The sequence below is a fragment of the Symsagittifera roscoffensis genome, chromosome 3 (assembly GCF_963678635.1).
Source record: "Symsagittifera roscoffensis chromosome 3, txSymRosc1.1, whole genome shotgun sequence".
Classification (NCBI taxonomy): domain Eukaryota; kingdom Metazoa; phylum Xenacoelomorpha; order Acoela; family Convolutidae; genus Symsagittifera; species Symsagittifera roscoffensis.
In genome coordinates, this window is record NC_087064.1 from 4,673,257 (window position 1) to 4,697,366 (window position 24,110).

Genomic DNA, 24,110 nt, shown 5'->3' on the forward strand with positions numbered 1-24,110 from the left:
CTTATTTCTTTGAAGTCTTTTGAAAAACCACATATATCCTCTTGTCTCGAAAAATCAAAAAATTGGGTATTCAGATTTGGAAGCCAATTTCGCAACCCAAGGGAGAACCGTAACAGCACCCAACCCACCATAGGGTTGCTGATTTCAGATTAAGTGACAAAAACGCTTAATTATATTATGTCGGATATATTATGTAAAACGCCGGACATTTTGTATAGATTGATGCATCAAACTTTACAATACTCTACACTTTGCTCCCCATCACAGCTACAATATTTTTTTCAGGCCTTCCAATTTGCCTGGCATTCACAAACTGGACATCAAAAATCTTTCATAAGCATTGCAATATATGCTATAGCTTCACAATGCTTGTGTACTCTCTGCCAAAAAATATTAAGTACTTTTATCCATAACTTGCCTTGCACTCAACAAAACTGACTCAAATTTTGTAGGTACGTATATAGTATTACTGTCTACTAGTCAGAGCAAAATGACCTTAATTTCTGAAGTACCCGAGTTTTCACACTACTTTCCAAAAATCCAAGTACACTTAATATTTTTCGACGTATTGTAAGCTAAGCGGTCAATTTTTTTTCAAAAACGTTTAAACATGTCAAGATATGTGTCACACGCATTTAAAATATTGTATAGATCAAAAGTGCAATTGCGAACAATCACATTTGCTAACAATCAGTTCTTTTCCCGAAAAAGAAACCATCTCCACTAAGTTTTTTGACTCAGTTTGTTTTTACTCCTGGTAACTTCATTTATTTCAGCTTTTTTGTTATTTGCGAGCAAATGAATCTCTATTGCACTAATGTGAAATTACAGTCAATCCGCGAAAAATGAGAAGGGAGCCTGAACAAACTTAAGACTCTTGGTATGTGTCCTGTGCCGCTCTCCTCACACAGGACGACGTTGTGAGATTATAAATCCGATATTCGAGAGGTCGAAATGTAATGACCGCAACGAAGACACCTTGTGTACTAACGAAATTTCTGTAACATTCAATTTTTGCGAATAACAGTAACATTCCTAATTTTCCGTCAGTTTGTAGACAGCTTTGGCTAAAAAATCGGACTATCATCCCTGTTCATTTGTCCTCAAATTTCGCGTATGTTGACTCAAAGGAGCGAGTCATTGTTCTGACATTCGTAACGAAAGTAACGGCATATTTGTGCTTGGGGCGCTTTTTTGTTTCTTCAGACAAATTTTTATCGAGCCATTGTTGACAGAATTTTTTTTATCATGCAAAAAGTATCGTGACATTTTTGGACAATTACCGCGCGATGGTGCCTAGAATAAAGACAAGCAAATTAGACGTGACCAGAAAAAATGAAGTTTTAACTACAATTGTGGGAAATTAGACGTAATTGTATTGTTCCTGTCTCAAATTTGTTTACTGTCTACAATTAACTTTCGTTCGATTTTGCTAAAATGCAAGTGGATTTTTGAAACGAGGCATTTGTATAATTTATGCATTTCAAAAATATTTTATAAAATTTGGATTTATGTTTTTGAAATCATTTATTATAAGACTTTTGACATGCAATGGGATTTTATGCTTTTTTGTGTGTGAAGCTTTGTTTTTAGCAATCAATTTTGTTTGCCCTTAAGAGGCAGTCGGAACATTCAGGGCTTCGACATGATAAGAGCAGTCTTGTTCAAGTTTATTAGCCAAAAAATGATTATTTTCAAAATTTGGTCAACATTTTCCACGCACGTGGATGGTTTGACGGTGTCGTTGCTTTAAGGCAGGGTGACTACTTTTTTGAGATAAAACTAGTGACTATGACAATTTAGGTCGACCAAATTTATTTTTCAAGCTCTGCCAAAGCACAAAAAAAGTCCCTGTTTTGGCCAAAATTTCACCGCAGGCATAATATCTTGAATAAACAGGCTGAAAAAGTCGTTTTTAAGCACTTTTTGAAAAATTTTGAAAAAAAATTGCGTTTTTTCGGCGCGCGCTCCCCACTCAATATTAGTATATATTGGCACCAAAAGCGCCTTAAGAAAATTTTTAGGGTCTGCAACCACAAATGGGAAATGGATATCTCAAAATAAAGCAAAGGAGGACTAAATAAAACAAATTTTAGGGTCCGTCACCAACAACCTTGTAAATAGTGACCATTGAAAAAATAGTGACCAATAGTGACTGGTCACTAAAATAGTGATCAAATGGTCACCCTGCTTTAAGGGGTCACTATAAATTGCCCTTAAATCCGCTTCTAGCACCGGAATAGTTTTTCTTTTTTCTAGCAGAAATTGATGACATATGGCTGTTGAAATTCTTTCATTGCTCCTTCCTTATTTCTTTAAAACGAAATTTTCAAAACTTTTTCAACATATTTGTAATTCAATTGTATAAATTTTTTATCGATCTAGATTGAACGAGCTTCTTAAATTTATTGGCACCGAGTCGTACAAAACTTGAAAAAAAAATTAGAAATTCGAACGAAATCAATCCGATCAAAAAATGATAGTTTTTTGTCCTGTTAACTTTACTGGAGTTATTTCGCTGACTTGTATTATTATGGCTGATCAACTTTTGTAGTATAAACATATAAAGCTCGAAGCAAATAATTACACATAGGTTATTATCCACAGTTTAAAAGAAGCAATATTGTACAAATTGCAAATAGAGTTACTTTCGGATCAATCGAAGCTTTCCCAATAAGGATTAATCTGCATAGTAAAATAGAGACATTTAAAAAAAACTATTTTTAAGGCGAAAAATTTAGCCACGAAACTTTGGTTTGTCTCTTAAGAAGTTCCTAAAACACTGAATTAGAACAAAAAAAGACTATTATATCCTTTCGATCAGTTGAAAATTTCCCCAGGCTGAAAAACAATGTTTCGTGAACAACAAAAGATGTTCAGGAGGGCAAATTCGATTTTCCGTTTAATGGCTTCATGTCATTGTCCGATAGTGTTTTATAATTGAACCAATTAACAGTCTGAACAATTAAACTATTCTTCACTTAGTATCAATTCGATTGATCCCAATTATTTTTCACATTGCCAATAATTAGGCGCATTTATTAACTTGTAGGGTCATTATTCACGTATATGTTTTTAAAACGGAGTTAGAAGAGGGTTCGTTTCCTGTGGCAATGAGTTGAAGGAACGTTTTGGGTGCATTTCTGTCTAATCTGCATTATTTTTTCATGCTTTGAAGGCTGAATGGCTGCACTATTTTTTCATGCTTTGAAAGCTGAATGGTCGCTGGAACTGCAGCCAGTCTGGGTGGTGACTTCGTCCACTGAGTACACGTGGGTCCAGTCGACAACATTGGGATGCAACAGGCCACAGAAAGACACTTGGTAGAAGTCGGCTACGTTCTGCATGAAACCATTCCTAAAGAAACAAATCTGGTTTCAACTGCAGCATTGGGGCGCTCATTTGAACATGTTAGCGTTAAGGAAAGAAAATGAGAAAAATGTACAATGAATTTAAGAACAAAAAGATAAAAACAACTATTTTTCGTTCCTTCAAAGCTCATCAACCGGTAAACAGAGTATTTGAAAAATTTTGAGCCCCGAAAATTTACAAAAAAAAGTGTTTTTTTTTAAACACGGGCGTCTTACTGAAATGGGGAATATGCTTTGTTGCGACACTTGTTGGCCCTGTGACGGTGGAAGTATGCCTCCCTCTCCCTCTCGTCAGTGGGCAGTCTGCTCTCCGCTTCCGGGGAGAGTTTGAAGTGCTTGTACCTGTGTCTATTCAGAAACTCATTCGTCGTCATCCCAACGCAGAACATCTGAACACGCACACACAACAACAATGTTAGTCCACTAACTTCACTAACCAACAATATTGCAATTAACTGGCCAGAAACCGTCTTAAAATTCACAATTATAACACCAGATGAGTTGGTGTAGTAGTTATTTACTATTTAAAAACAGCCCACAGAAATATAAAAGTGTCGATGAAGGAAAACTAATAATTGGATTTTTGAACATTTTTCAACTTTCGAACAAAAAATACAACACGTTAAAGCTCTTCGAATGTCAAGAATCTTTTATGATTCCCAGTTTTTTTCCATAAAACTAACCAATTTAGAGAAAACTGAATTATAGGAAATTTTATCATATTCCACTGGGAAATTAAAAAAACCTAATTCGAACTTAAATTTCCATTCAAGTTTTTTGCGCCATTTGCATATATACATAATTGGTAAGAGTAATTTGCTTCTTTTCAGCAATGAATTTGAACTGAACTTCACAAAAAATTAAAGTCAACCCGTTAAAGATCAAATTAAAAGAATAAAGATCTTCAAGTCAATCACGTTTTTTTTCGCAACGTTTATTTGCACGTTTATTATTGGAGAGCATATTTTGCCTTCCATTTGGCAAATTAATTTAAAGTGAACTTTAAAGAAAATCAAGTCAACGCAAAAATAAAAAACTTAACGCGAACACATTTTAAACTCTTTTTTACAAAAACCGCACGACCTCAATAAAAGAAACCTCTTCTCGTTTATTAACATTTAAACGACTGAGTCAATCTGTATAGCAGGGAAAGCCGGTCCTTTTCTTCAAAAAAAATTAATGACTGTCTTCCAAAAGGAATAAAAGATATCACACTTGCCTGGTAACACTGAGACCCAAACAGGGCCCCCACCCAAATCCAATAGAGCATCGAAAGCGAAGCGATGAAAACTATCCACTGGTTGTTGCAGCAAAACTGGATCAAGGACGAGAACCAACCCAGAACCTGTACTGGAGAATCTATGGACACTGTCTGTACAGCTGAGCTGATGAGGTCTGGGGCCTCCCTGTAGCCGAAGAGTCCACCGAAGACTGCAACGTCTAGACCTGGTTCTGTAGAGAGGGTTCCGTGTGTGTAATGCCATATATCTAAACATGCAGATCATCGCTTTTAGGTTCAGATCATCGCTTTCATCACTAAGCTTAAGCATCGTCATTTTTTTAAATTAAACCTGTGATCGAATTATCTTAATCCACAAAACCTTAAATTTTTATTTCGTTTCCGTTTGCTAACATAATGACTTATGAAATTAGAATCAATTGAAATAGATTGGGGCCAATGTGCTACTCCCTTATCTATCTTTACAGAACAAAAATTTTTTATATGCAGATTACTATGATGAAATTGGAACAAAAAAAATCTCATGTTTTTGCATTCTAAATCTATGCTATATTCTTCCTGTGCAAAATTAAACTCAAAGTATTTAATTAAATGTCTTTTATTGGGCTCCCTTTTCTTAAGTAGTGGTTTGCTCCTCATGCAGTCATACGGGAATTTAGCTTTAGTTTATTTTAAGCGCACGTGCTCTTGGTCTTTAAGCAACTATAAGGTATATGTTCACAATACTAAAGCTACAGCATCACACAAAAACAAAATACCAAATAAACACATATTACACACATATACAAAAAACATTGATCGTAAACGTATATTTTTTCACTGAAGAAAATAAATACAATTATCTTTTTTGTAACATTGTGATTTTTGCGTAGCTTTCGGATCATATTCGTTAAAAATGGGGAAAAAAGGCAAAAAAGGCGGCAAAAAATCAGGCGGTAAATCTGGCAAGTCGGGTGACAAAAGCGCAGTCGCTTCCAACGGGGGCGAAAATGAAGAGAAAGAAACACCCAAAGAAGTCCTGCTCAAAAATGAACTCGATTCACTCACTCAAGAATGCGAAAAGGTTCGCAATCAGGTCGAGTTATTACGAAAGGAAAACGACTTCTTGCAACGCGAGTCAGATCTAACTCGTAACGAGACTCACGAATATATGTCTTACATGAGCAAGCGAGCGAATAAGAGACAGGAAACTATCGTATCTTTAAATGATTGGAACCAGAAAGAGCTCGAGGATCTGAATCTGCAGAAAAAGAAGCTACTTGAAAAGTATGAACAGGAAAAACAGAGACTGCGGGACATTGTGTTCCAGAAAGAACAGCAACTGCAGAAGATCAAAACTGATATCGAAGATCTAGGTACCATTTATCTTTTCCAGCTTCCAACACTTCGTAAAATTACATTAAGTTGCCTAATAAATTTTTACCCGGCAATTAATATTTTTTCACTTGTTCACACTAACATGTTAAAAATAAGTTTAACACATAGGCTAATCTTCGCTTCGCAAACACTAGCGTGAACACGACAAAAGGCAGCTTTATAAAGTGCAATAAGAAAAAGTAGAACTAAGCCTCGAATTAGCAAAAAAATCGGCTACATATGAGATTCGAACCTGAGACCTTGAAATTGACACACACTAACCACTTAATATTAGATTGAAGATCGAAGATTAAAGACTAGCCAGCTACAAGGAAATTTCCAAATATTAGTGACAGTAAATTATTCCAAACAGTGAAATTATTTACGAGTTAGGTTCGTAATAACACACTAAGCGGACGCTAGTGTAAATGCATTTTGATGCAATCTTTTAAAATGCCAATTATAGATGTTTTCAGGAAAATACCGAGTTTTACAAGAAGAACAGCGTCAAAAAATTGACGAGCTCAAAGGCGAAGCTATGCGTCAACGAGGCATCCAAACCGAGAAAATCCAAGAGATCCGAGCCGACTGCTTAAAAGAGAAACAAGACTTCAAATTCGAATCGGAGAACCGAATAGCTGAGATGAAGATGCAAGCTAGTCAAGAAGCCACCAGGTACTTTTTATTTTTTTTTCAATTTCTGTCACTAGATCAGAAAAAAACGAACATTTAAATATCAAGCTTGGATTTTCAAAATTCACGCAGCCAGTTTCACTTTTTCCAGCTTGAGACCGATGATTTTGCATGCATTCGTTTCATCTATTTCGACTTGATTAGATTGGAATCAATTTATTATTTTCATTATTATTAAGGTCTCTTCACTTGAGAACAACGGAAATCAAGAGAGAAAACAGGAGTTTGAGACAAGAATTAATGGAACTCATTCAGAAGTCACAAGCTTTGCAGGTAACACTTTTAAGTGTGTGGAATTATTTGTTATTCCACTCCTAATTAGCTAAGCCAAAATAAATTTTTCTAAATTGTGCCAAACATCAGCCATAACTTTTAGCCAATTACTTAAGGGTAAAAAGGAGACAAATGGTAACAAAAACGGAAGGATGTTCTATGTTGGCTTTGCCGTTCAGTGCCCTTATAAAGCTATAAAAAAATTAAGGACCCATTTACTATTTTTACTTTCGTTTAATGCCTCCTGAAAATCGACGTTTGCAAAGAACTAAATCCAAACAATTTTTAAACTTCAAATTCCTAAGTTTTGGGCTATTAAGAAGCCGATACAGAATGTATCAAGTATCATCTGGCGAGCTGCGAGTTTTTCAATACAAACGGAAGTTGAATGAAAGAAAATTGGCTCTCTCCAAAAATAGTACTCCAGGATATTAATACTAATTTTTTTGAATTGAACAGAATTGAACAGCATCGAACACAAGAAAGGAGAAACTATTTTAACATAAGAGCAAGAGAGCTATTTGAAATCGGCCAGTCAATAGAAAATTCGACAATAGTAACTCTTTGATAGTAGAATTTAAATTGGCTTTCTATTTTAGGCACAAGCAAAATAAGCCATCAAATTTATTGTTTCGACTTTATAACGAAAGTAAGGGAATATTTGTGCTCGGGGTGGTTTTTTTCTTCAGACAAACTTCGACTTCTTAACTAGCCAAGTTTTTAAATATCATTCAAAAAGTATTGTTGTCCTGAGCTTAAATTTGAAAAGATGTTTCGCCTTATCTTTTTTTGTAAAGTTATAAGGGTTTAAAGATTGTATTTTGGCCAAGTTGGGACAATTAACGGTACACATATTCCGCGCTATCAACGCGTAAGCAGAGATTTAAACCGTCTCACAAATCGTTCCAAATTGTTTCAAGAAAGCTTTCTTACCATAATTGATTTGTTAGTAGGAGCAAAATTTGTACTTTGTACTTTATATGGAGTTTGTGGGACAATTTTCACAAAAAATCTCAAATAAAAAATCGTTATATTTTATTACATTTAAATTTTTCATGTAATTACTGCTCCATAGACCTTAAAAGGCAGTCGGAACATTCAGGGCTTCGCCCTGATACGAGCACTCTAGTTAGGACTTTTGCATTTGATTTCGTAGTATGCGATGTTAATTTCCATGGTAGCTTGTTTCTTTGTCCTTAAAATTTGGTTTAAAAAAACACATGCAACAATTATGACACAGAGGCAAAGTTGCATTTCTCAAACACAAACGATAAAACGTCAGAAAAGCGCACTCTAAAAGGCCCAAAAAATGAAAAAATAAAACGGCAAAACTAATTTAAAAAATGTACGAAGTGCCGGGATCTAACCCCGTCCTCGAGATTAAGGTCCTAGCAACTGCACTATGGTCACTTAACAAACATCAAACAGTAGCCAATAATCCAGATATACATATATAATGCTATTACTTCACAATAGCCACAAACTAAATGAGCTCTTCTAATTGCGACTTGGGTAGGAAAAAAATTGATTCGTAATGTAACACTACGCTGCTAGTGTAAATATTAGTTTGAATTTAATGCTTTTTGGTTTATAATTAAGGACATGAAATGTCTTACAATGACCTTGGCGTCCATCATTAAATTTACACAGATCCAAAACTATCATTTAAGGCGCTATAAAGTCATAAAAGCACCAATGTTCTACCATACTGCAGTAACTTACAGAAAATCTCTCTCTCCCCCTCCCCTCACAAGTGACCTAATGTAGAATCTCCCCCAAGCCATGAATGATTAGTTGTATAAAAATAGGCACCAAGATTGGCTTACCAAATTTTCTTACTGAGATTGCATTTGTATCGTGTTAGAATCTAAATTATTGTTTTATATATTTTTTCGGAAGTTGAATTGATTCAATTTAGACTATATTCAAAGTTAATTACCAAAAAATCCTTCTTTTCCCCCGTAAATCGATTTGGGTTTTTCAACTTTTTGCTGCTTGATGGTGGCGTTTGCCTTCCTTTCAACAAAGGAAAAACAGTAAGTTGAAAAGAAATCAAAAAACAAACCGCAAAAAAAATCAAATTTGAGCGTGGACAAATTTTAAGATTTTTCCTAAAAAAAACAAAAACAATCATCAAGAGCTATATAAAAGTATTCACTACGTTCAACAATTCTGATTCTTGAATTACATGTAGCCTATTATATAATGCTTCACAAGTTTCAAGACAACTCGATATAATTGGCGATAAGTCACAAATCTTGCTTTTAGATTAACAAAAGAGAACTTCTGGAGCAGAGGAAAACTCTTCAGCAAGAAGAAGAATACAGTTTAGACATTCAGAAGATGAAACAGAAAAGAAACCAGAACGAAGTCGCGGGTTAACTGAAAACTGAATTTGTTTTAATCGATAAAATCACCTGATTTTTAATTATTTTACTGATCTTTTTGTTATGACCCAAAACTTGCGATAGCAGTTCAGATAAAAATTGGTAGCTTCAGGATTAAGTCTCAAAACTTTTATTCAAAAATCATCGTCAGATAATGCTTTGTCATACGAACTTATTGTCAATTATACATGCTACCAGTAGCAGATTTAGATGAGGAGGGCGCTTACTCCCTCCTTCAGAAATTCGACACCCTCGCCGCTCAAAGGGTACTCCCTCCCATTTTATCACTTTACTTTTTGCCCAACTCTAGAATTATCCAAAAACGCTTTCGGTGGAAACGTATACAAAGTTGGAGAGGAAAACTCAAAATATCAATTTGGTCGACAAAAAATTCGAGATATTTCCAAAAATTGTTTGGAAAATTTTTATGTCCGAGACGTCCTAAAACACGTATTTTTTAATTGTAAGCCTGAAAGCAATTTATTAGACAAAGGAGAAGCGGAGCTTCGCACCAATTGCCATACAGCACCACAAACATAAAAAAAAACATTACAAGTCGAAAAAAAATGATTTATGTTGAAACAATCTAGATGAACCAAAATGTTCGTGTCTCAAAAAAAATAACTAGGAGACCCGCTAACTTTCGAGCAAAATGTTCGATATTTTTTGAATTTTTTCTATTGATGAGGGATGAAATGGGTAATTTCAAAAATTGGAATTTGCCCAAAACCTTGGTTCTCTACTAAAATACGTGAGAAGAGTGAAAGTTTTTGAGAAATTGCAATCTTCCCAAATACATAAAACTTTTCTCACAAAAAATAAGGAGTTGCCACTTCTAAAGGAAAAAAATTCGCAACCGGTTATTTCAATTGTCAGATTTGATACCTTCATGTCAGATAAGTCAAATCGGAAATTTGACTTATTCGCAAACCACATTTTTCTGTGAAGAAATTTGTGGGCATAGCCGCTAATGAAGAATATATTCACACAATCTGTTAATTTGATTGAACGCAAAAACTCACGATTTGGGAGGGCAACTTTCGAGAAAAGTCAAATAGTTTTATAAAACGGTACAAACACCAATTATTGACTTTTCCGAGGACCACATAACTTTATTTAATAAAAAAAAGGGCGTAGTCAATTACGCAGGAAAGTTTCCCACAACCCGTTGTTTCGGTTGAAGCCAAATGAGTATGTGAGAAATTTGGGTACGTTTCGGGCAATAATCATAAGTTGAGCGAATTAATTTCAGAAAAAATTCTTTAAAATTTTTTCTGATTAATTATTGCCCGAAACGTACTCCACTTATTAAGTCCTAGATGAGGTAATTTTATTTTAAATTTTAAAAAATTGAGCATGTCCTGAAACATGTTTTTTCCAAAATTTTATTCAGGGGCGACATCAAGGCTCGAACATTTTTTTTGAAAAGATAAATATTAAGTAACTCATGCCTTTTTTGTATATGTTACAACCAATATCCCAAGTTTGCAAAAAAAAAACGGTTTTAATAGTTTGCATGATTTAAAATGATTATATTGTGATTGTATTGTATCATAACTAAGTCCAGTTTAGGCAGATTTGGTGCTGCGGCAACTAAGCAGACAAACAGAAGTCCGACAAAATTTCTTTGACGAGCGGACAAATTTCGCTTACAAAAAAAAACAGGTGCTGGCCGGATTCCAAACAACAATCTTCGCCACACGCGCGAATTAACGTCTGACTTTAACTTCGTATGATTCTGTTAAATTCTGTTAAACTAGTTGTTAATTCGAAAAAAAGTCTAAATTCCGGTTTAATAACGCTTTCTAATCGCAAGCGTAGAAATCTGGGTCAAGCATTTCTATCCGCCAAAACCATTTTATCGAAACTTGTAAAATAGATTCAAAATCAAACTTGGTAAAATAACAAATTACAGAAATTTTAGTATAAAAAATTGAATCAAAATAAAATCCATCGTTTACAAAGTACGCCGATAAAAAGAAGTACCAGATAACATATATGATATTTAAAAGAAAACGGAAAACGAATCGATGGGAAACTTCGAGGCCGAAAACCACGAATTCGAAAAAAATTCTTTAAAATTTTTTCTGAAATTAATTATTGCCCGAAACGTACTCCAATTATTAAGTCCTAGATGAGGTAGTTTTATTTTAAATTTTAAAAAATTGAGCATGTCCTGAAATTTACCAATACTACAAAATTGACCAATCTGTGCACAAAGTTATTTAAGAGAAAAAAACGTCTAGTACCCGATTGCAGTACTCTTGCTTATCTCAAGGGTAATTATCATTATCATAACTAAAATTGAACTAACAGACAGCAGTGGCTCCCATGAACAGTGTGATGATGCACTCTAGAAAAAATAGGAAATTGACAAAGAACGAGTGGTTATTGGCAGCCACACAGTTGAACACCCACGGGCAGTGGTGGTCCATTTTGGCCACACATTGTTTACACACTACACAGTGCTTGGATCTGATTGGACGACGGAGGATACATGTGGTGCAGAAGGAGGAAAAGTTGTCCATGCCTTTGTCCTCACACTCCACAAAGGAGATGATCGCCTGAAATCACGGATACATAGCAATGTTTATGTTTTATTGTTCGTTTTTTTCCCAAAACTTTCAAAGTTTTCTAATATTTTCCCAAAATTTTATTCAGGGGTGACATCAAGGCTCGAACATTTTTTTGAAAATATAAAAGTTAAGTAATTCATGCCTTTTTTGTATATGTTACAGTCAATAAATATCTCAAGCCTGGAAAATAATACGTCAACATCCCAAGTTTGCAAAAAAAAACGGTTTTAATAGTTTGAATGATTTAAAATGATTATATTGTGGTCTCTTGTGGGGTCTATTCTATATAAACACGGCTATGAAACAATGATCGAAGGTGCGAAAAAGTTCAACAAAATGTCTTTTAAATTGTCCAAACAATTGACTGAACTTCAAGCTTAAGCTTATACTTTAACTTTAATTCTGATTGGCTAACATAAATGCCAGACATTCAGTTCTTCTCGCGTATTATGACTTGCCCCTTCAATTTTGAGGATGAGGAGGACTCACTTGTTTCTTCGCTTCCATTGACCTCTTGAGAAATCCTGGGTCAGAGAATACAGTTTTGTAGAAGTAATAGCAGAGGAAGATAGAGACCAGCAGCAGGGAGCAGTTGGCCCAGGAAGACACTTCGTTCCAGTAGTAGTGGGACCAGGTGAAATACATCAACACCTTAATAAACAATCAATTTAAACTAATTTTGTCTCTTTTACTATTTAATCCACCACAAACAAACATTAGCCAAAAGACAGTTGGAAAGCAGTCAATGACCGCAAGTAAACAGAAAAAAATAAATGACTTGATTTTTGAAAAAATCAACTTTCGAATTTAAGAGAAAACATAGCCAACCGAGGATTGAAAAAGAGTAATGAACGCAAGTAAACAGAAAACACTGACTTTGTTGAAAATCTCAACTTTCGATTTTCAAAAAAAATAGATGCCCTTTAAGCTCTTTGAATTTCAAGAACAATTTATGATTGGCGCTTTTTTTGATGACATTAACCTATCTTGAGAAAACTGGATCAATAGGTAAAGTTTTTATCCCACTAGAAATCTAAGAAATGAATTCCATTTTCGAAACTAGAAACTTCACCTTTTTTTGCGCCATTTCAACGTTCGTATTGCAGAGTGCTATTAACGTAACTTTCAGCAGATTAATTTTAATTGAACTCAAAAAGAGCATATATACGTAAGTGCATTCATAAATGCATTAATATGTATGAATGCACATCTGTAGCTATTTTTCAGTTTTTCCCAGTAGCGTTATCGGTCATGTTTGCTTGTGTATGCGAAGTGCAACTTTGCCTCTGTGTTAATGGTTGATAACTTCGCCTCTGTGTATATGGTTGATTATGGCATAACAAATTTTCAATAAGTTAGTTTTTTTGATTGGAAGTAGTATAAAACGAAATGTTGCTGTTCAAATATAAGTAGTTTTTCGAAGCTAAACTTAACTGAAAAATGGTTTATGGAACGGGTTAGGCTATTTTATTGCATATTTAGTTCAAAACTTTTAGCTTATTTCCCAAGTGGAATTTAATTTTCAGATTTCGCCAGCGAAATAAAAACTTAACTTGTTGATCCAGTTTTCTCAAATTGGGTTCTTTTTTATCAAAAAAGAATCATTCATAAGTTGTTCTAGAACATCAAAGAGCTTTAAGGGCATCCATTTTTTAAGAGTAATGAACGTAGTGAAGACTCTTATGTCTTGCTGAATTTTTTTCAGGAAAGTCTTAATGACTTTTTAAGACTTTTTTAAGACTTTTAAGCATTTTAAGACTTTTTCCTGAAAAAAATTCAGCAGGACCTTTACAAGAGTCTTCACTACGTTCATTACTCTTAAAAAATGGATGCCCTTAAAGCTCTTTGATGTTCTAGAACAACTTATGATTGATTCTTTTTTGATGAAAAAAGAACCCAATTTGAGAAAACTGGATCAACAAGTTAAATCTTTATTTCGCTGGCGAAATCTGAAAATTAAATTCCACTTGAACTAAATTTGCAATAAAATAGCTTTACCCGTTCTATAAACCATTTTTCAGTTAAGTTTAGCTTTGAAAAACTACTTATATTTGAACAGCAACATTTCGTTTTATACTACTTCCAATCAAAAAACTAACTAATTGAAAATTTGTTATGCCATAATCAACCATTAACACAGAGGCGAAGTTATCAACCATTAACACAGAGGCGAAGTTTCACTTCGCATACACAAGCAAAACATGACCGATAACGCTACTGGGAAAAACTGAATGAGTCTACAAAATTTCATAAGTGACACACGCCAGTTATGAGTCTACATAATTGCTAAATGACGCAAGCCAATTAAGACGCATTAGCAGTACCAGTCAATTTGAAAAAAAAATTACCAAATAACATAGCTCAATTTATAAAGCGGACGCATTTAAACTAGTATACGAAAAAGTTCATTAAAAATATCCGACCCTGCCCAGGTTCGAACCCTCATATTTTGCTGCTGGTCTCCTTCCCTACCTCTACGCTACAGATCCATGATGCCTTGAAGCTAAAGTGCTATTTGTAATATAATAGTATGTGTTAATATCCTTAGCATTGGCTGTACTTAATTGCTGGATCAAAACGAACACATTTTGTCGCAACAAATGCATCGCAACAATATTTGCGACTTAGATTGGAAAAAAAAGAAAGTTCATATTATAACACAAGCTATGCTTGTGTAACTACAATATCGCTCAATAAGACACTAAAAATATTCAAAGAATCATCAATTGGATTTTTTGGAAATTGTGAGCATATACGAAAATTTTGAGCAAATACTATTTTAATTTGACTTCATAAATTACACAATAGGGCTCAAAAAAGTGATTAGATAACTTGCATCTACTTAACAATTGCCCCCCTCCCATTTCAAGAAAGTGAGGAGAGGACGGAGTTGTTAGGTAGATTAAGTTGGTGAACTTTTGACCGATCAGATAGCAGCAAAACTCGAACTTTAAAATACACTCGCTTCGCAAGCGTAATAACGCTATAGTGCTAACTTACTGCTTTTATTTATAAGGGTGGCAATTCTTTAATAGATACCAAAGGGAGGGCGATTGTTAAGTAGATTCGATAACTTAATATCGCTAACGTGAATGACGGTAGCTAGGGAAACATTCAGGGTTATTTTTTGTACCTTCTGGGCCAAGTAAGTGGAGAAGGGAAGGATTTGGTGAGAGTTGAAGGTCAGAAATTTGCCGCTGAAGTATTTGACTGCAGTAGCGACTGCGAATATGGAGACTATTTTCAGGATGAAATTCAGGTAGCTTTCCAGGACCAGTCCAATGAGGCCCATGCAGAAAAAAGGCAGTGCGAACGTTATCTTGTCGATCGTTTTCTGAAACATAAAATTACTTAACTTTTCTTCCCTGAAAATAGATCTGTTATTTTGAAACTGGTTTCAAATAAAAGTAGCCAGAAGTTTTAAACAGAAGGTTTGAAACGTGTAAAAAAATTCGATTGGAAATAAGCCCAATTTAAAAAAAAAACTGGATCAATAGATAAATTTTCTTATTCCTCTAGAAAGTCAAAAATGAAAACCTATTTTCGAAACTAGAAATCGATCTTGATTTTTCGCGCCATTTCCGATTTCGTAATTGGAGAGCGCAATTTACCTAACTTTTAGCAGATGCTTTTGATTTGATCTCAAAAGGTGCATTAAGTACATACAAAAGTGCATTCATAAATGCAATAATATGTATGATACACACCTGTAGTTATTAATTTTTACTGGGAAAAAAATCACCAATTCCTACATAATTGAAAATCACTTCGTTCTTTTATGTTATTTTAAGTGATTGAAAATTTCTTACAAGTGATTTAAAAAATGATTTCTCTTAAAAATTAGAGGCAGAGTTAGCTAATTTATACAGGGGCAGATCTAGGATTTTGAGGACCTTTTTTTTATGTAGACCAAATTGTTTTTCTTAGCTCTCCCAAAGCACTAAAAAGACGATTTTGCTCAAATTTTGTGCGCCGCTGGCAAAATTTTGAAAAAACAGGCCAAAAAAGGCGTTTTTAGGCACTTTTTGGAAAATGTTGACAAAAAAATCTAGTTTTTCGGCGCTCGCTTTAACCTCAAAATTAGTATACATTACCGCCGAAGGCGCCTTTGGGTCGGTTCCCTGAGAGAGATGCGTCCCCCCCCCCCCCCCCCCCAAATCTGCCTCTGAACTGAATTTATACCGGTTGCGATGCAAAAAAAACTTAACAGGGGGCGTGATTTGAAATAAGCCAAACTTACAGGGTTCTTGTGAAAGGTCCTCCAATTCCTTCGCGAAGTGAGGTCTTCTGTTTCGATATGTTTTTGAATGCGTCTCGTTATTAAACTGTTCGACACACTAGTTAATGAATCTTTGACTGTTTCGCCCTGAAGCCAAAAAAATAAATCGGATTAATTATCTCAAATTAGTGTGACGTCAAATCAGCCGTGTTGCCAAATAGCAAAATTGGTTTTAGAGGCTAGAAAAATATATCAATTTAGTTTGCATCAAATGTCAAGCAAGATAAATTTCTATTTTAAACTGTCTTATGACAAATTTCATTCCTGTTTTTGTTACCTGTTTGTTGGGGATATCAGCAGAGGCGTTACAGTTCAACAATTTTGTAACTGCTCCATAATTGTTTGTTCCCAGAGCATAATGCAGAGCTGTGTTTCCAAAACTGGCATCTGTCTGAAAATAATAACGGACGTGCCAACAAAAAACGAGATAGTTACGAAGAAGAAACTTGTTGGCGAAAGAAACTTACTTTATTTACACTTGCTCCCAAATTTATCAGCAACCTTGTGGGATCATCGCTTAAAATAAAAAATGTTTAGCAGCCGAAGTTCCATCGTTTAGAGAATCAACATTTAACTAACCCAATAAACATTTACCAAAAAATGATTCCCGCACTTTGTTTCATACAGAAATTTGCAGAGTTTTTGAAACATTTTTGACTACGACTGCTCGGGGAGTATTCTGATGGCACAACCCAAATTCGGATAAACAATCACTGCACTACGAAAAAAAACAGACCATTTAAGAAGCAGCGAAATTGTTTCTCCAGTTGGATTGCCCAATCAGATATCTCTCAACTGCTCCTTCTATACATCATTACAAAAGCAAAAACAACAGCTTACAGTTGAAAAATCGACAATGAACAAAGGAAACCGAAACAAAATCTATATAAATTCATATTCAAATAAATCACTTTAGGAAAAAATAAACACAGAGGCGAAGTGGAGCTCCGCAACACTTGCCATACAATTAAAGCATTGCATTACAAAATACTGAAAAGAAAAAGGAGGGAAGCTACTTCGGAAATAACCCGAAAAAAAATCAAAAAGCTACTCTTCATACCTTTGTCTCCTACGATCATAGTTTATTTCCTATCTGAGAAAAAAAAATCATTCAAATTCTGTACATTCGGCATTTCTCCAATTTGTACCTGTCAATTTTTTGAAAACCGTGAAAAACTAGTTAGCATTGAGCTTGTATGAGATTTTCATTGTTTTTTTTCAGCATTAAATTTTGCTATTCTGCACATTTTCTTTACTTTTTCGCGCTGGGTCTCATACATGTTTTGCTTTCAGTGGTTTGATTTTCTGCCAACACTAACCAAATTGAGAAAAGGTTCAAAAAAATCTTTTTTATTCCGCAAGGAACTCTGAAAACTAACATCAAATTGAGCGTGAACAAGTTCTACGACTTCCCTGGAAAAAAATCAATATAAGCGACCGAAATAGCCTGCATGGTGAAAACTAAACTCACCCTGGACTGTGGAGTATTGCGTGCATGAGAGGAGTGCGTCCATTCTGTTCGTCTCTACAATCCACGTCCACGGACCCTTTAGCCACCAGATAGGCCACTATGGGAGTATGGCCACTTTGAGAAGCCACGTGCAGGCTGTTCAGACCTGAAGACAAAGGAGAAATTTTCAAACTGATACACAACCAAGTTTTTTATTCTTATTTTAGCGTTTGCTGTATGACATCGCTAATCTTAATCGACTTCATACTATAAACCTACGCAAGGTCTCCTGCATTTTTGCTAGCAATCATAATTGGTTATTGACACCAAGAAGACACTACTCTGATTGATTAAAACTAGCAAGCACGTCTTCATTTATCAATCGGCTCGCAGAAAGCAATGAATATTTCAAGTACTTCAAACGTATTTTAGCTTGAACCTGGGTACAAGTATGATAGTTGGGTCCCAGGAAAAAGCAAGTAAGAAAGATGAGTCCCGTAAATTTTGTGAAAACTTCAAAACAAATGCAAACCATGTTTTGAAGATTTTTACGGGACACAAATGTCATATTTCTACCTGAACTGGTTCGCAAAATGTATGCAAGCAGTGCATTCAAGCTATGAAGTTTTAATGTATCTAAAAAGATTGCCAAAATATAGTTTATCTATAATGCATCTAAAAAGATTGCCAAAAAGTTAGTTTATCTAATCAACCCATTCAAACGATTTGCTAATTCGATGATATGCTAATTTCGATTTTGTGAAACTTTTTAAAATGTTTTGCATATTTTTCAAAAAATCAAAACTAAAAAACGCCATATCTCGGAATTTAAAAGGCTTTGAGCAGTAATATTTGAAGGCAAAATTTGCAAAACCTGAAAACTTTCTGACAGACGCGCAACATAGGCTTGCTTATTTCAAAATTAGTGAAGTTTTAAATTTTTGTGAAAAAAAATGTAAAAGTCATATTTTGGTAGCTTAAAGGATTTGAGCAGACATATTGGTAGGCGAGACTTACAACCCCTGAAAGTACCCTGGCAGTACCCCACTATAGGGTTGCTAATTTCAAACTTAAAGTTTTTTAAATATTGATATTTTTTAAAAAAATTTTAACATCTTCGATTTAAACACAGAGCCGAAACACAGCTTCGCAACACTTATAATACAACGCAAAAGCAGCAGAGCAAATCAGCGAATAGAACATGAACAGCAGAAAAGTTGAAAATAGTCAATTAACGCAAGTAAACAAAATACTATCTTTTGAAAAATCTCAACTTTCGATTTTTTTCTTTCTCTCTATTTTTTCTTTTTCATCTCTCTTCTGGCGTTCTTTTTTTCCCTCTTTTATGATGCTTTTTCCCTCCCTGCTGGTGCTATTTCCAATTAATGTAATATTGTTTGATTTAACTAATTTTGTTGTGGTTTTGTTGTGATTACACGTCGTTCTGATACCTGTGAGCTTATCTGTTAGACTTTCGAATTTCAAAAAATGACCTTAAAGCTCTTTTAACTTCTAGTACATTATTTGATTGACTTTTTTTGCCAATTGTATTACAATTGAGAAAACTGAATCAAAAAATAAAATTTTCATTTCGCTGGAAAATCTGATAATTGAAATCCATTTTCAAATTAGAAGTGCAGCAATTTTTCATGAACTTTACACTTCGCTGTTCAGTAGTGGAGCTTTCTTTCCTTTCTTCTTATCTTTTCCAGGAAATGGTAAAATTTCAAAAATGAGTTCAAAAATAAATCAAAAGCCAAATAGCGAAAAAGTTGATATGAGCATTAACAAATTTTAAGATTCCCTGAAAAAATAATTGTTTGATAATTATTGAAATTGTTATCATTATAACAATTTCAAAAATTATCAAACAATTATTTTGTCAGGGAAAGTCTAATTTGTTAATGCTCATATTAAATTTTTCGTGAATTAATTTTTTATTTATTTTTAAACTCAGTTTACGAGTGAAAATTATGAGTGCTATGAACTAATTATGAGTGAAAATTTTTGAGATACTGAAATTTTGCCAAGTACACATTACTTTTAAAAAAAGACACAAACCTAAATGTCTTGATAAAAGATAAGCAGGGGCCCAAATAAAGCTGGAGATACAGGTTTGATAATTTTTTGAATTTGTTAAAATGATGCTGAATAAAAAGGGGTAATTTCAAAAATTGAAGTTTTCCCAGAACCTTATTTGTTTCTCTACAAAATAATTATGAGTGAAAATTTGAGATATTGGAATTTCGCCAAGTACACATTACTGTTCTTGCAAAAATTAACGCTTCTGGAGGAAAAACTTCACAACCTGTTCTTTCGATTAAACTTTTCATTTCAAATTTGATAGGGGTAGCTTTAGAGAAAAGACAAAAAGTTTCTCAAAAAAGGTCAAAAATAAAAACATTTCCGAAATCAATAACTTTTTTCTTCAAAAGTAAATCGTGGCTGTTAAAGCAGAAAAGATTCCCAAAACCAGATTTTTCAAGTAAACGCTTATCCTGAGAATTGGCACCGTAGTTTACGAAAAAAGTAAAGTTTCCACACGACGTTCAAAGTTTCAAAACTTTGACTTTTTTCCTAGGTGTAGTTGCTTTCTCCACACCAATTGAGCGAGAGATGCTGAGATATGAAATTGTTTCAAGGCAAGATATCAAATGATTCAACTGATTTTATTAAGCAAATTGTTATACCGAAAAAGTCAATATTCCCATTTAATAACGCTTGCTTACCGCCAGCGTTATTATATTTGTTTCAAAAAAATAGTCGTTCTACACTCCCAAGTTTCATTTACTGCTTCTTTTGCATGTATTACTACTATCATTTTCAAAATTAACCAAATGAACATCTAAAATATTCAGATAGGGAGCCAACAAATATAACGCTTCTATTATCCAAATCACATTTAGCCATCAAGGAAAAAAATTCTAAAAAACAGAACTTTCATTAAATTTAATTAATGTAGCAGTTCAAACTTTTATTGCCAAAAATACACAACCTATCAAATCTACGTATTTAAAGGCGTGGATGTATGTATTTTTTCAATCTACAATCGCATCTTTGGGTTTGCTAGCGCCTAAAGCTTAATCGATTTATCAAAAGCACCACAAGTATTTTCAAAGGACAGATAGTTTAAGATTGCATTTTGAGGCATCTAATTATAGGGATGGCTCAATAGGCTTTTAATTGCCTTTAAAGAGCTCAGCAACTTGAGCGCGGTAGCTTGATTGCTCAACCGAAATGCGTACGCGAAACGAAGAACTACCCGTATTTTCTACATTTTAATGCATAGATTAGCTCAACCATTCATAAATCACGCTCTTAACCATGGCAAAACACTCTCAAAACATGGCAAAATTCGGGTCACAGGAATTTAAATATTGTAAAGGTAGAATATGATTTTCCTTGCCATTAACATCCGGGATCAGTGGACTGGATCCATAGTGGAGAAGCAAAACGACCATCTGCAAGTGTCCTTGCCGTATTGCCCACTGGAGAGCGTTGGTATTCAGGTCACCGCATCTGCGATCAATGAGAGCCCCTTTCATAATCAGATACCTCACCATCTGCAGTCTATTGTTAATGGCAGCCCAGTGCAGCAGGGAGATTCCTTCTTTGTCCAGTTGGTTCACATCGTGTTGTCCAGATTCGATTAACTGACGAACCACTTCAAACTTTCCTTAAATTTCAAATAAGTACAGAAATATCTGTATCCTTAAGTTTAATTTCAGTCATTGGCTCTTTTTCCTTCCCCCCACCTCACACGAGCATCAATTTTATGGTCTAACAAGTGGTTTTACAATGTTAATTATGAAAATCAAATATGTTTCTCTTGGTTTAATTTACATGCATGCCAATTTTCAAGACAATCGGAAAATGTGAAGTAATTTTAATTATAAAAATTTGCAGGTGGGGGGGAAAGGAAAAAGAGCCCACTCAATTTTTGTTATTCAAATAGATAGATTGTTTTAGGAACTTCAAGTACTTTAAAAATAGATGACTCGAATAATTTCAGCAACAAAATACCGAGTTTTAAATTATAAGTTCATAATTACCATATTGCGTCGCATGTACGATGTCCACATCGCCCAATTCGTTTGGTCGAAGTGCGATCTCATTTGAATTAGAATCAGATGGCAAAATATCTGGAACGTCACTACTGCCGACTGAAAGCGCTTCAGAGGAAAGCATCTCTAACCTTAAAAATACAGATCAAAATTTATTTACAACTATTTTCCGACTGTTTTTAAGGTAAACCAATGGACAACTTAATGTATGTATGTAACATGAATTTAGCCTCACTAGGCAAGGGATCTCTACCCTAATCTAAAAAAATGTTAACAGAGGTTAAATACAAACTATCCACTCTCAAGCAACTATAAAGTTAGCTTAAAGGTTTTTTAACATAACCAGAAGGTCGAATGTATCATAGTAACCGAGGTTACTGTCAGGAGTCCCTTCATCGTATCATCCAGCCCCACTTCTCGGAGTTTTCTAGAAAACTAACACCTGCACAGAATAAACCGGAGTTGAAAATGGATCAAAAAGACTGGCCTGATATGCGGCTACGGGTCTATCATATACTTACATAAAGCTGCGTTATTGTTCCCTTAGCTCTACAAATAAAAAAATTCTTCGAAAGTAGTTTTACCATTTTAGTTCCGAGTACATAGGCAGCGTTTGAAACCTGTATTACGAGGGAGATTCTCTGCTGGTGACGTCCCATTTGTACCAACGGTCATTTGTACCAAAATGAAAAATCGGTCCCATTTGTACCAAAATTATTCAACTCGATTTCTGATTGGTCGAATTGTGAGCCAACGAATTATTACATTAATTTTCTACTGTTCAAACAGAAGAAAACTAAACAGCAGAATAGTGACCGCTGCAGTCGCGCAAACGTGTTGCGAGCTTGCCAACAGAGGGTAGGACTTTATACGAAAATTAGAGCTGGTTATCGCCGCAAAGCGGCGGCGCGCGCGTAGCGCGCCCACCGGCGACCTTAAACCAAGAGCTTAAAGTAGTCGGCTTAATAGTCTTAGGCCAATTGAATATTTTTGGTACTAACGCGAGTGATTTTTTATTTTGGTACAAATGGGACTGATTTATCATTTTGGTACTTGTGAATACCCACCTCTCTGCTTAAGAAAACTACCTGCACTGTGTTCCTCGGTAAACGTGCTCAACTTCTGTTCTGTCCTGTGGTGTGGTGGCTGTAAAACAGAAGGAATGTGAGTGGAGGCGAGACTTTGCTTCATCAGGGCAATCAAATTAGAATGCATAGAGAACATTCCATTCGGTGAATTCCCATAGGTTCCAATATTCAGAGGTTCCAAAATAAAAAATTAGTCGCATAAGTTCCAAAATTTATCTTCTTGAATTCTGATTGGTTCAAATTTGAGCCAACGAATTTATGGATTGATTGTTTACTGTTCAACCAGCATAAACTCAAGCTGCAGAATAGTGACCGCCGTGTGACATTCGACCAGAATATGCAAAAATGCAATCTCTGCAGAATTCGAATTTTTAGCAGCGAGCCTTCCGGATTAGTGATTTTTAAGGATTAAGAACGTTATTTGAACGATTGAACAAAACGGGAAGGTTGAAGGATTCGGAAATTGCTAATTTTTAAATTTTCGAAGTGATTACGTAACATTTCTGAGAAACGTCAGAAACGGCCATTTTGGCAGAAAAGCTAAAAAGCAACAGAACAACATTAGCTGCGATCGCGAGAAGTACGGAAATTGTGAGAAAGAACGACAACAAATCACGGAGTTAACAGAGAGCACTCCGAGTTGCAACTATTGTGTCGCTATAATAGTTGCAAGGCCGTTGCAGATAACGGTGAAGGGTGGAAGAAAGCCTTCCGGATTACGATGAAATCAAGATTAACGAGCTTGATTCAGTGGATTCAAGAATCCGGAAGGGTTTCGGAACTGAGACTTTTATTCTTTTATATAGACTTTTAGCTTCTTGTCATGTCCTGAGTTGAATTTATTTAACAACTAGATTCATTTTGATAAGGATGAGAAGCTAGGAGTTCGGGGAAAGGGTTGATCCATCTTCGATGGAGATGATGATTTTTATCTACTGAACAAAAACAATAGTAATATAATAAATAGTAGTAGCCCTGTATTTAGGAGTGACCTCGTGGTCTGGGGATACTGAGACCCAGCCATGAGCTCACTATTTCTGCATGTAATCTAGTTAATTTGAGTGTTTTGACCAAAGCCGAAAGCAGTAACTGTGCCAGTCGGTCATATTTGGAAGTTTGACCTTGAGAGAAGCAAAAAACACTTAATTTTGGGGTGAAATTTAATTTTTCAAAATTTCGAATGGAGCCTGTCATGCACGATTTTCTCGCGATAACTGAAAGTCAAAAAAGAGAAGTCAGAACAATCGAGTGACCATCGCGGGAAAGTTGCAGGAGAAATCAGTAGGAAATTGCTATTCGCAATTTCCGTCACAGTAATAATCTAGAGTAGAGC

General features: G+C 34.9%; 2 protein-coding genes across 2 annotated transcripts; one reads left to right on the forward strand and one right to left on the reverse strand.

The window, feature by feature from the left end:
* Nucleotides 1-2,914: 2,914 nt before the first annotated feature.
* LOC134841379 (palmitoyltransferase ZDHHC17-like) lies at nucleotides 2,915-22,998 on the reverse strand. The gene is made up of 13 exons (XM_063857327.1): nucleotides 22,778-22,998; nucleotides 21,678-22,131; nucleotides 21,032-21,301; nucleotides 17,647-17,791; nucleotides 16,643-16,691; nucleotides 16,453-16,566; nucleotides 16,137-16,262; nucleotides 15,030-15,230; nucleotides 12,386-12,547; nucleotides 11,635-11,884; nucleotides 4,591-4,859; nucleotides 3,588-3,760; nucleotides 2,915-3,357 (listed from the first exon to the last, which is right to left on the reverse strand). Exons 2-13 carry the CDS (start codon nucleotides 21,811-21,813, stop codon nucleotides 3,201-3,203), a joined length of 2,052 nt encoding a protein of 683 aa, XP_063713397.1. The 5' UTR covers nucleotides 21,814-22,131; nucleotides 22,778-22,998; the 3' UTR covers nucleotides 2,915-3,200.
* Nucleotides 5,230-9,373, forward strand: LOC134841380 (coiled-coil domain-containing protein 166-like). Its single transcript, XM_063857328.1, has 4 exons — nucleotides 5,230-5,966; nucleotides 6,444-6,642; nucleotides 6,840-6,933; nucleotides 9,202-9,373. The coding sequence occupies exons 1-4, from the start codon at nucleotides 5,507-5,509 to the stop codon at nucleotides 9,313-9,315; spliced, it is 867 nt and encodes a 288-aa protein (XP_063713398.1). The 5' UTR covers nucleotides 5,230-5,506; the 3' UTR covers nucleotides 9,316-9,373.
* Nucleotides 22,999-24,110: the final 1,112 nt, after the last annotated feature.